The sequence below is a fragment of the Vipera berus genome (genome assembly GCF_964194415.1).
Source record: "Vipera berus genome assembly, chromosome: 2".
NCBI classification, from domain to species: Eukaryota; Metazoa; Chordata; class Lepidosauria; order Squamata; family Viperidae; genus Vipera; species Vipera berus.
The window spans coordinates 163,384,711-163,398,145 of NC_138203.1; the positions used below are offsets into that span (position 1 = coordinate 163,384,711).

Sequence of the window (13,435 nt, forward strand, 5' to 3'; positions counted from 1 at the left end):
AGATATTGTTGTTTCTCAATCTCAATGGTGCCAACCACATTAATTACTGCTGCTATTACTACTTATTTTTCTAGCTTTCCTCCACCCTCCAAATATTCATGAGCCACTTTCCTATGTATTGTAGATTAAACCTAGGACTATGGGCACTTGGGGATAAAGCAATATGGATTCCCAAGAATAGGGTATTTTTATAATTATCACTTTACAGACAAGCTAAAGCTATAACCTTCACTTTGATTCAGAATTACTCTTTTCCAGCATTCATCTAATTATAGCCTTTATCTTACTTTATCCTGTCTTAGTTCCATCTTTCTTACAATATCTTACTCATGATTCTTCCATTATCTTTATTCAGATCGGCCAAATCACAGCACAATTCTCTGCCTGCCCAGTTAGTGTTATATTGCTGCACTTAGACTTTGGGTTGGGAACAGGTTCTTGGCTTTGTGGCTTGATAGAAGTTTTGAAATGTGAGCAGACTTTTTTCCTAGGCTGCTACATCATACCTACTGGCCTCTGTCTGGTTGTTACCAGCACCCTGGGATTCTCTGGGGTATCTCACAACATCTCAGGCTCCAATGGCTGGTGCTTTAGGATGCCAATATCCTGGGCTCACATTGTCATCTTTTCAGCTTCCTCAGCTGCCTACATCCATACTCCCCATGTCTAGTAACTACCACCCAATATTACTCTGCTGTTGGCTCCTGTAGTGATCCTGTCATCACCACACCATTTAATATCCCTCTGCTCCACCCCCAGCATTGATCTTTCTGTTGTTGTTGCTGCTGCTGCTGCTGCTATCACTGATGGCCTCTTGTTCTCCACTGTACCACTGGGTTTCGCTCTGCTCGCTTTTCTCCTTCTCATTCCATTCTTTCAGCCTTGGGATATAACACTTCTGCATTTATTTATTTATTTTATTTATTTTATTTGATTTGTATACCGCCCTTCTCCCGAAGGACTCAGGGTGAACAGGGACATAAATACCATAAATACCCAAAATAAAGAAATTAAAAAGAAATTAAACCCTCGTGCCCAAATGCAGAAAATAAATTACCTTAAAACAATAATTAAAACAAAACCCATCAGACCAGGCCGGATTGTCCAAACAAATAGGTTTTTAGGTCGTGTCGGAAGGAGCGAAGGTCGGGAGCAATCCGGAGCTCTACCGGTAAATGGTTCCACAGGTCAGGCACACCCACAGAGAACGCCCTCCCCCTGGGGGTCACCAGACGGCATTCTCCGAACGGCGGCACCCTGAGGAGGCCCTCTCTTTGAGAGCGCACTGGGCGCAGGTGCTCCCTAATTTGAGTCATCAATGATACTAAGATAGCCTAGCTTCTTCTCAAAAGGCCAGTCCTTCATTCTGGCAGGGCAAGGAGACCTCAGGTATAGGTGTCATCGCCTCATACCTGATCTCCTTTAACATTTACCTTTTCTTACGGCATTTATTCACAATAGCATATGTGTGACTTTGTTTGATTACACATGATTGTGCATCTAGATCAGAGGTCCCCATCCCCCAGTCTGTGGACCAGTACTGGCCGTGACATGCCAGCAACTGGTGCACACAAACAAGCAAAGCCTCATCCATAGGCTACAGGCAGCACGCAAAACCACGCTTCCTCCAGTCTGCGGAAAAATCTCTCTCCACAGAATCGGCCCCCGGGGCCCAAAGTTTGGGGAAGTCTGATCTAGATGTTCTATTTGTCAAGGTTTAATTCATGCTTTATCTCTGGATGGGTAACAGTAGAGAAAGGAAATACACATTCAAGTATATGTTCCTCACAGTACATGCAAATGAAAAATCCAAAGGAGAGAAAGTGTAGAAGTACCAAACTGTCAGACTGAGAAAAGGGAGAGAGAATATTCAAAAAAGATAAATAAAACTTCCATTAAACTTATGTTTTCTCTGACCAGGTGTCTTCCTGATAAACAGAGTGGAGAATACAACAGCTCGACCCAACATACAGTTAAAACTTTCCTTGGGGAAACAACAGAGATACATCAGTTCTACCTTCCAAAGCCTCTTTGACCCAGTTAACGAACTCCTTCCTAAGCGCCAGCTCTTCAAGGCACAGGCGACGTTTTTCAGTAATATCTTGCAGCAGTTTCTTAGCACGCATCAATGAAGAGCTCATAGAAGAAAGCTTTTCTTCTTGAAAGGACTGGAAATCACTTGTCTGAAGAATAAATTACATATATTAAGAATACTGCATCTTAAGAACACACAAATTCCCTCCCCCCTTTGTTCCAGACTTCTATTTTTTTTATCCCTTTGGTCTTAGAGATTCACAGAAGTGACTTTTTCCCCCTGAAAATCATTCCTTTTAGGAAATGTATAGGAATACAGCAGAGGTTTGTAATTTCCAACAGCTCAAAGGCCAGCCATATCAGTAGAGCGTGTAGCCATTGCTTATATCACACTTTTATAATTTTATGAGACTGAAACTATACAAAATCTTTTCGGTTACTGGACTGTCTTTTGAATGGCAAGTTAAAGAGATGTACTTACTAAGTTCAGCAATTGTTGCAGGACACTGAAATTACCAGTAAGTTTCAAAACTTCCTTGACTTTGTCGATAACTTTAGCAGAATCCAATGCCAAACCCAATTCATGATACTGTTGGATCTGCTGGATCCGTTCATTTATCCATTCTCCACTATCTTGATACTGCAGTTGGCACATACTTTGGAAATCACGTCTGAGTTCTTCATAATGATTATTAAAATCTTTGAAGAGAGCATTCACTTCAGCAAATGTGAGGTCTCCCAATTTCAAGCTGTCATAAATCCTTTGGAACTCCTTGTAACAAGGATTAAATAAGAAATAATACACTTCCTCCATATCTAGAGTTTGTTCAGTGTCTGAATCCTCCATGTTGTTCTTTAGCCTCTTGGCTGCCTGCTCCCAGCAATGCAGGAAAATGTGGTTATCTTTATAATCATGCACACGTTCAGATACAACTTTTAGCTCTTCACTCAAATGGAGACAGGTCTCTATTTCATCATCACTGCATGAAGTGGGTTTCCTCACTTTCACAACAGCATCCAAAGTTTTCAGTGACAGTTTTCCGCTGTGCTTTTGTTCCACTTCAGTTAAATCAACTTTAAAAGGGGGGGGGGAATACAATAATAATTTTCAGTTCATTTAAGCATTTGACATAACCCTGCTCAAAGATTCATTTTAGAGCACCAATCTAAAGAGCTTGTGTTTTCATATCTGTATTATTCCATTTCTCTCGTGTTAGAATTTTCAGTTGCTTTCCCATTCATCCTTCCATATATTCAAGCTCTATTTTAGGAGGATATTAACAATAACTGCAAAGAAGTATCAGATAACAATTTGCAGGAAACTATAAACACTGATTTTAAAAAATTTTAAAATTTAAAAAATATACCTTTTAAATAGCGCTGAACCTTCCTCAACATATCCAAAAGGACTCCCAAGTATTTTTGCTCTTTCTTGACATGCAATACTTCCTGTAGTCTCAGATCTAACACTTTTTCTAATTTCAGTCCTTCAAATAATTCATTTGGGAGTGACTGTTCTGTGCATTCTGTAATCAAAATTGGGAATTTTATTATTATTATTATTATTATTATTAATAATAATAATAATAATAATAATAATAATAATAATAATAATTTTGCACCAGCAAATTAAGAGGATTCATCAGACAATGCACAGTCAAAAATCTATAAACAATATAAAACACTAAAACCCATCTAGACAGCAGATAAACAGATATAACATAAAATCATAATAGCAATAATCCTTAAAATGCCAAAACACTAATAATGTGTAAAATTTAGTCTTCTTAGGAAGGAGATTCTAGGGGACATTGGAATAATATGTATTTTTCTAAACTAGGCCAATCTGAGGCCATCTCATAAACTGTTTTCTGTTCCAACTTTTTTGGAACAATTTTTTTTTGTTCTAATTTCCAGATTTTCTTTTCTTTCAAAATTAGCCTCCATCCCTGGCACAGTTGCATTACCATGGTCCAAAATGAGAACATCCTAGCATTCTGTGTAACAATACATTCCGTACATATCTCTACAATGTTTTTTAAGCTGCATGGAAAAAAGCAAATAGATCTTTCATGGCATGTAACATAATTTAAGTATCCTATGTGAGATGGCTCCATAGATGATTTGGACCCATAAGGTTCTTTCTTCAGTCAGCATCTATCAATGGGCAGGGGATCTTGTGAAAAGTCTCAATTGAAGACCTTATGGCACTAGTAAGTAAATACGGGAGGAAACATTCCTGCAAATAACTTAGTGTCAAAATTGCTTAGGAATTTAAAAGTTATTACCGTGTTTCAAAATGGACTCTAGGCAGTGTAAAATGATAAAGCACTGTCATACCAAGATAAAATCAGTCAGCTACAATAAATAATCTAGTTGTTTTGTGAAAGTAGCTGGCCTAGTTTTAAAGGCAAGTATAGTATTCCCAATGGAAGATTGTTGGCTCAGCCGAAAGCTGGGTGGTTCAAAGCTGGTATAAATTAACCAATCATCATACACATGTGGGTGAAAACATTTAAAAAACTTTGTTTCTGTAGAGAGGTAAAGAATTTATACTCTGGGACTAACAGCTCAAGGCAAACGGACTCCCTAAATTCAAATAACCACACACTTTAACTTTTGGCAGGCTTTCTTTTATTATCTCTAGGCAGATTTTCCTAGCTCCCTCAGTAACTTAAACTTTTTTGCTTCTTGGAACTTCAACTTGTGGTGCTATCTAGTTCAACAGGATGTATCAGTCCAGGTAGGATTGCCCTAGTAGTGGATTGAGTAAGCATCTGCATCTTGCTGATTGCCTCAGCTGACACCCCCATTCAGTGGTTTCATGATTTTTAAAAAAATGTGGGAATCAACTAGAGGACCCAAGAACCCCAACATACATACAGTATAGTATGGGGCAGAAGAATAATACTCTTGCATCTATCTGGAATGAAAGAAGAGCCATTCTAATACAACAAACTGATACATCCTGTTGAACTAGATAGCACAAGTTGAAGTTCCTAGAAGCAAAAAAGTTTATGAAAGTTACTGAGTGAGCTAGGAAAATCTGTCTAGAGACAATAAAAGAAAGCCTGCCAAAGATATTTAAATTTAGTGGCATAATGTAGCTAATCCAGGAGTCAATCTCCTCATAGATAAGCGGGAGGGAGGGAGGGAGGGAGGGAGGGAGGGAAAGAAGGAAGGAAGGAAGGAAGGAAGGAAGGAAGGAAGGAAGGAAGGAAGGAAGGAAGGAAGGAAGGAAGGATGGATTGCACAGAAGTCTGAAAGCACGAAGTGAATTCCCTTCCCCCTTTTGTAGCCCGGCCAGAAGTGCAAATAAATTATAGTATTAATGAAATCTTATCTTCAGGTTCTTTATTTCTAACATTCCTCCATACTTTCCCAACCCCATTTTCTCACATCAGGGTTCTACGAGAATAATGGTACTGCAATTCACTTAACAGTTCAAGAAAAGTACAGCTCCAATTATTTATTTAATGGATTATTAAACAAATATAACAAGAAGTTATAATTAAAATAAAAAACCTAAGGTAAAATCAATAATTAAAATAGTTAACAAAGAGCTTGCCATCTTCCTAAGTACTGGGAGAATGGGAGCCAAATGCACCTCTTTAGGGAGGGTCCCCCAGTGCATAAGAGCAAGCAGCTCCATTTGCAGGAGCAGCCGACAAGTGTGCATGGAACCATACCCTACCCAGCTCTGCTGATCCGCAAAGCCGGAAAGGTTGCAGAACTCTGAGATGACACCGCATAAAAACAAAATATGTATTTCTTTACTGTCCTGGTGATTTATGATTTCATAAAACCCAATTAACAAACGATTAAGCTACATTCACACAATTCATCCCTCCCTCTTACTTATGAATCGTGTCTTATATTTTATAATTAGCTCCAAATCCTTAATCAGAATATGGCCTGTTACGAGTTCATTAGCAGCATTTTGAAACGAAGATTCAGCAAGGGTCATTAACAATCGAGCTTCATCAGTATATTGGTTTAGAGTGTTTTCTTCTGCACCTATTAAACATATTAAAAACAGTAAGAAAGATTTAGGGGCATTAAATTGCTCAAGTTAGGTACTTCTTTCTTGTCACCTGAAAACAATGCCATGCAAAATGACATACAGGTAGTGCTTGATTATGACCATTAGCTCAGCAACTGTTTGAAATTATGACAGCGCTAAAAGGACTTTACGATCTGTGTCCAAATTACCTCCAATGCAGCCCCCTCCCATGATCATATGATTATGATCATGGTCACATGACTGCAATCTGGATGCTCATGATGAGTCGCCAAGCGCCCTGCAACTATGTGATCACCATTTGCAGTCTCCCCTAGTGGCTAACCCTGGGAAGGCTCTGCCTCTGCTCTTTTCAGGGGGTTTGCTGAAAAAGGGCTGTTTTTCAGCAGGTCTCCTTGATGGCAAAAACACTCAACTTTCTTTGCTCTTAAAGGGGCAGCAAAAAAGCTGCTTGCTTGGAGAGACCTGAGTCTCATCAGCAAGCAGTTTTTGCTCCTTCTTTGAGCAAAGAAAGGGAGACTCAAAGAAGGAGCAAAAAAGTAGTCCATTTTCACCCAACCTCTTTAAGAGCAAGAATACTGCCTGACGGATTGATTTTGTCCCACATGGGGTGGAATGTCTCCAGCAGGCAGGAGGAGAATGAATGGGCTGGAGAAAAGTTCCGATCGTGAAGAACTGGGCTGCTTCTCCCCAGCCGAGAGCATCCTGTATTCTCAATTTCTTATCTCACTTACATGCATACTTTCCTATATCTCATTTTTCAGCCCTGTACACGGATGTAACTCTATTATTTTTACCAAACAGGAAAAGTTTTAATAATATTATATATACATTTAGTCAAAATATCATGAACATTTGTGAAGCAGATTACTATTTCATAATTTCATACAATATGCTTGTATCAAATAATGCAAATTTAGGAAATATCCAATATAAATCCTCCATTATGTAGCAATTTTCTGTTAGGTAGCTACTTTGATCATTTACATATTCCCTCTGACTATAAAATTGATCCTGTAAATGATTTACATACGATTGAAAATGAATAGGTATCTGCTGTCCTGCCATTCAAACAGATGCTTTAGTATACTTTGAAAGTCTTTCAAAGGCGTCCCCGTATCATCCTTTGGCCAGGATTTTATGATGGCAGCAGATATAATTTTACCCAGTTTGCTCCATTCATTTTTAGATATCAACTCAAGCAGATTCTGTTGTTTCTAGAAAAGACATAGGAAAAAAGAAAGGAGTGTTAGGCAGTAATGAATTCAATATATCACACAATGATTTTGCACCTCTGTCAAGGTTGTCACAAAATTCATTATATCATGTAATGGGACTTCCCCAATGTAAAAGTATTTTTCCTTCCATGTGGATTTTTCTTCCACTTGCTGAGATAGATACTGCTCTTAGAACAGGGACAATCACCACTTTGTGGGAATGAAGGATCCTATAAACTGAAAAACGATGCATGGGCAGGATTTGAAGGCCCTCGCTTTAATTTTTCTATGTTTCTATAAACTACAGACTAAATAACTATCCTTACTCTTAGGTAATTTAGTCAAAGACATTGCTATTGTTACTCCAAGTAAACCAACCTTCACTTCTGAGACAAAATTATCTTGAAAAGCTGTCAGAAATGGACTGACAAAAAATATTATGTGAATGTAAGTTCCTGTTCGTAATAGGTGTGAGAATCAACTTCTGGAACAAAGAAGAGATTGTGACAAAGAACATCCCTGCTGTATGGAAAAATATAAAAAACTCTAATCAGCAGAATCAGCTAGTTTAGTATATATTGCATACAAATAAAGGTAATATATACTAAAAAAACTAATTTAATGAATGGAAAAACATGAAACTAAGGTTGTTCTTCTATATAGTGTGTTTCAGCAATATGATATTTAAAAAATCCATGCTAAAAATTTTAAACTATATCATTATAGCACGGATACATTACAGGTCAGGATTTGGTGTACTTTGGACTGTATGCACAAGTATAACCAATACTCTGCTACAATCTTGAAATTCCCTTGCAAAGCAACATACAGTATTGTTTTCTGTGTCCTGCCAGCTAAAATGTATAGACGATACATTTCTCAGCCAACTTGGAAGGAGAGGATGGCATATGTCTGGAAGGTACATTGCTTTAATCTGTGACTATCTGAAGCATAACAACCATCGTATTTACAGAAAGATCAGACAATCTTTGATATTAAATAAATTACCTGGTATGCTGAATCAATAGCTTCAAGGGCACAATTTTCAAATGTTTGCAAAATCACAGAATTGAATTTTTGAATTTTCTCATAGTGACTACAATAGACTTTAATTTGTTCAACAGCTCCTTCCTAATTAGAAAACATTAAAATAAAAACAAAGCACAATTTGGGGTTACAAAATATTTATAAGTCTCCAAAGTAAAGATATAGAGCAGAAGAATTTGTAATTACGGCAATAAGATCTGAACATAAATTATTTTTCAAAATATATAAAATGTTCTGCTTGTTCAGGATGGAAATGGGCATAGGTTACCACGATTATCTTTTGAAATAGTTTTTCTACAATAATTGGACATTTATAGAGTCACTTAATTTATTCCTTTTTTAATTTGCATACTTGAGAGAAACTCAGAGAGTTACAATTGCAACAAAAAAAATCCATCGTACAATTAAAAAGAATTGCCATTACCGTATATACTTGAGTATAAGCCGACTCGAGTATAAGCCGAGACCCCCAATTTTACCCCCCAAAACTGGAAAAAGTTATTGACTCGAGTATAAGCCGAGTATAAGTATACGGTAAGCTTGGCCCCTTCTTAGCAACATATCTATATTCTGTGCCACGACGAGCTGCTCGTTGACTCCGCCGGCGGCTGTTTCTTGCCGCCTCCCAGCTGATGGAGCTGCGCGACCACCGGAAGCCGTCTCCAGCCTTCTCCCAGCCATCCCTGCCGGCACGTGTGCTCCGTGGCTGTTCATGGCCGCCCCCGTTCGCCCGCCGAACAGCTGATGGGCGCGGGTGTGGCCGGGCTGTCCCCGGAGCCGGGCGGGTTCCACCGGCGTTCGCCGTTCGCCCGCCGAACAGCTGATGGGCGCGGGCGTGGCCGGGCTGTCTCTGGAGCCGGGTGGGTTCCACCGGCTGGGCTCCCCACGGCTGCCTCAGCAGTTGGTGCGGCTGCGGGAGCTGATGGGCGCGGGCGTGGCCGGGCTGTCCGCAAAGCCGGGCGGGTTCCACCAGCGTTCACTGTTCGCCTGCCGAACAGCTGATGGGCGTGGGCGTGGCCGGGCTGTCCCCTGAGCCGGGCGGGTTCCACCGGCGTTCACCATTTGCCCGCCGAACAGCTGATGGGCGCGGGTGTGGCTGGGCTGTCCCCGGAGCCAGGCGGGTTCCACCGGCGTTCACCGTTCGCCCGCCGAACAGCTGATGAGCGCGGGCGTGGCCGGGCTGTCCCCGGAGCCGGGCGGGTTCCACCGGCGTTCGCCGTTCGCCCGCCGAACAGCTGATGGGCGCGGGCGTGGCCGGGCTGTCTCTGGAGCCGGGCGGGTTCCACCGGCTGGGCTCCCCACAGCTGCCTCAGCAGTTGGCGGGGCTGCGGGAGCTGATGGGCGCGGGCGTGGCCGGGCTGTCCCCAGAGCCGGGCGGGTTCCACCGGCGTTCACCGTTCACCTGCCGAACAGCTGATGGGCGCGGGCGTGGCCGGGCTGTCCCCGGAGCCGGGCGGGTTCCACCGGCGTTCACCGTTCGCCTGCCGAACAGCTGATGGGCGCGGGCGTGGCCGGGCTGTCCCCGGAGCCGGGCGGGTTCCACCGGCGTTCACTGTTCGCCCGCCGAACAGCTGATGGGCGTGGGCGTGGCCGGGCTGTCCCCTGAGCCGGGCGGGTTCCACCGGCGTTCACCGTTCGCCTGCCGAACAGCTGATGGGAGCAGGCGTGGCCGGGCTGTCCCTGGAGCCGGGCGGGTTCCACCGGCGTTCACCGTTCGCCCGCCGAACAGCTGATGAGCGCGGGCGTGGCCCGGCTGTCCCCGGAGCTGGGCGGGTTCCACCGGCGTTCACCGTTCGCCCGCCGAACAGCTGATGGGCGCGGGCGTGGCTGGGCTGTCCCCGGAGCCGGGCGGGTTCCACCGGCGTTTGCCGTTCGCCCGCCGAACAGCTGATGGGCGCGGGCGTGGCCGGGCTGTCCCTGGAGCCGGGCGGGTTCCACCGGCGTTCTCCGTTCGCCCGCCGAACAGCTGATGGGCGCGGGCGTGGCCGGGCTGTCCCCGGAGCCGGGCGGGTTCCACCGGCGTTTGCCGTTCGCCCACGGAACAGCTGATGGGCGTGGGCGTGGCTGGGCTGTCCCCAGAGCCGGGCGGGTTCCACCGGCGTTCACTGTTCGCCCGCCGAACAGCTGATGGGCGTGGGCGTGGCCGGGCTGTCCCCTGAGCCGGGCGGGTTCCACCGGCGTTCACCGTTCGCCTGCCGAACAGCTGATGGGCGCGGGCGTGGCCGGGCTGTCTCCGGAGCCGGGCGGGTTCCACCGGCTGGGCTCCCCACGGCTGCCTCAGCAGTTGGCGCGGCCGTGGGAGCTGATGGGCAGTGGCGTAGCGTGGGGGGTGCAGGGGGTCCGGCCGCACCGGGCGCAACATCTGGGGGGGCACGCTCGACGGTGCCGGGATCCGGCAGGGCAGAGGCACCGGAGCCCCAGCCGGGAAGGGCCTGACGCCCCACGGCGCGCCGCACACACACACACAAACACACAACCACACAGCGTGACTCCTCCTTCGGGCCGCTCCCCCTTCGCTCCGGCGCTGGACGGAAGCCTTCTCTCCCTCCTCCCCCCCCCGCAAAGGAGAAGGCGGCTCCTGAGCGTGCACAGAGCGCGGCCCTCCTGCAAGCCCGGGGCTCCGCTGCGGAGGCTCTCCCAAGGCGCTCCCGGGGTTGCCAAAGGCAGGGGTGGCGCGGCGGGGCTTGAAAGAGGGTGGATTTCCCGCGGGGGGAGGATCGCTGCAGCGTCTCTCCGGGGGTCCCTGCTCTGGAACGAAAGCTGCGTCGGCAGGTTGCCGATCCAACCGTGCATGCAGACTTTGGGGGCGAGATGACGTGGTCGGGTGCGTGTGCGTGTGTGTGTGCGTGTGTGTGTTTGTGGGCGCGCCCGTGCTGTCTCTGTTCTGCAAAAGGCGCTTTTTAAAAAAATAAAAAAAATAAAAATAAATCCTGTCCTGCTGGAATGCCGAAAAGCAGCCCTTGCCCCACCCCCCATTAAAAGCTTGAACTCTTCTTCTGCCTTCAATCTCAGTTTCTAGAGCGCGAACCGGATTAAAAGACAAGGATGCGTTCGATTGGCTCAAGAGTGTGTGAATTTGACTGGACCCGGTGCGGGGAAAATGAGCGCTCAGATGCCGCCTTCCCCAAATTGGCCATAAACTGGGATTCGTTTCATGTCATTCAACCGGGGCTTCGTGAACGTCACAGAAACACACGTTAACTGTGTCAAAACATTTCTCTCTCTAAACTCCCAAGCTACAGACTTTCCCTTTTATTTAAAGGGGGTTTGTTTGTTGTTTTTTTAAAAAAAACTGTTTTATTTAATAAACAGCGGTTTATTTAAAGACCACATTCACACAGCACCCTAATGGCAAACCAAACGTATCATTGGGGTGACATGACAGCAAAGAATGGTGTGTGTGTGTGTGTGTGAACTTATACATCCAAAGCACCAGAAGGCAGGACAAGAAACAATAGATGGAAATTACAGTAATCAAGGAGAGAAACATCCTGGAATTAAGGAGAAACTTCCTGACAGTGAGGACAATTAATTAACCAGTGGAACAGCTTGCCACCAGAAATCGTGGCTGCTCCATCACTGGAAGTTTTTAAGAGGAGACTACTCAAATTGTATAGGGTCTCCTGCTTGAGCAGGGGGTTGGACTAGAAGACCTCCAAGGTCCCTTCCAACTCTCTTATTGTTATGGATGTGGATAAAGGTACAAAGAGAAGGAATGACTGTGTACTCGCGCTGTTCAACGCGGGGAATGAAAGGCGGGAGAGAGGGTGGGCGGAGAGCTCCTCCCTGCTTCCCTCTCCCGGCTCCTTTTTGCCTTGCAAAATGGAACTGGGTTAAGCCAGCCGAGAGCACGCACTTTCCCCCTCCCCAGCGGACCTGAGGGACCCCTGCCCCCTTTGTGCCTTTTGCCTTGCCGGAATGTCGCCAAGGCACTCGGCCGACTTGCCCTGCACTCTGCGTCTCCTTGGAAGTCCAATACCTCTGGAAATCTCCACGTTGGAGAAGCGGCAGAGGCTTGCAGGGCTGGCAGAGGTGGCGGCAGTCCAGCGTTGTTTCTCCCCCTCGTCCGTGTGTGTGTGTGTGTGTGTGTGTGTGTGTGTGTCAGACCTGCAGGAATGGCTAGTAAAGGTGGCGGCAGTCCGGCATTTGCGTTTCTCTGTGTGTCAAGCCCCGTGGGCCCGACACACAGGAAGGGGGGGAATGCCAGAATGCCGCTTCCCTACCAGCCATTCCCATGGGTCTGACACACACACGCACGCACGAGGGGGAGAAACAAAGCTGGACTGCCGCCTCCCTAGCAGACCTTCCCTGCGGGATGTGCTGCCAGGTGTCAAGCCCTACGGGCTCGACAACACAGTGGGGATCGGGGGAGCACGACCGGTGGCAACTACCCAGCATCACAGAAGGCCCAGCTGCGCCCGCGCCCATCAGCTGTTTGGCGGGCGAACGGCAAATGCTGGTGGAACCCGCCCGGCTCCGGGGACAGCCCGGCCACGCCCGCGCCCATCAGCTGGTCGGCGGGCGAACGGCAAATGCTGGTGGAACCCGCCCGGCTCTGGGGACAGCCCGGCCACGCCCGCGCCCATCAGCTGGTCGGCGGGTGAACGGCAAATGCTGGTGGAACCCGCCCGGCTCCGGGGACAGCCCGGCCATGCCCGCGCCCATCAGCTGGTCGGCGGGCGAACGGCAAATGCTGGTGGAACCCGCCCGGCTCTGGGGACAGCCCGGCCACGCCCGCGCCCATCAGCTGGTCGGCGGGTGAACGGCAAATGCCGGTGGAACCCGCCCGGCTCTGGGGACAGCCCTGCCACGCCCGCGCCCATCAGCTGGTTGGTGGGTGAACGGCAAATGCTGGTGGAACCCGCCCGGCTCTGGGGACAGCCCGGCCACGCCCGCGCCCATCAGCTGTTCGGCGGGCGAACGGTGAACGCCGGTGGAACCCGCCCGGCTCCGGGGACAGCCCGGCCACGCCCGTGCCCATCAGCTGGTCGGCGGGCGAACGGTGAAAGCCAGTGGAACCCGCCCGGCTCTGGGGACAGCCCGGCCACGCCCGCGCCCATCAGCTGGTCGGCGGGCGAACGGCAAACGCCGGTGGAACCCGCCTGGCTCTGGGGAC

At 47.1% G+C, this 13,435-nt stretch overlaps 1 protein-coding gene across 1 annotated transcript in view; it reads right to left on the reverse strand.

Moving 5' to 3' along the window:
* Nucleotides 1-13,435, reverse strand: part of LOC308662851 (E3 ubiquitin-protein ligase RNF213-like) — a gene marked incomplete at its 5' end in the record, with an annotated part of 152,986 nt that overhangs the window by 93,212 nt on the left and 46,339 nt on the right. The window contains 6 exons of the mRNA XM_081318995.1: nt 2,018-2,183; nt 2,516-3,108; nt 3,402-3,560; nt 5,893-6,051; nt 7,089-7,272; nt 8,281-8,403. Of these exons, the coding sequence (XP_081175121.1) occupies nt 2,018-2,183; nt 2,516-3,108; nt 3,402-3,560; nt 5,893-6,051; nt 7,089-7,272; nt 8,281-8,403 (1,384 nt within the window). The remainder of the gene's footprint in view (nt 1-2,017; nt 2,184-2,515; nt 3,109-3,401; nt 3,561-5,892; nt 6,052-7,088; nt 7,273-8,280; nt 8,404-13,435) is intronic.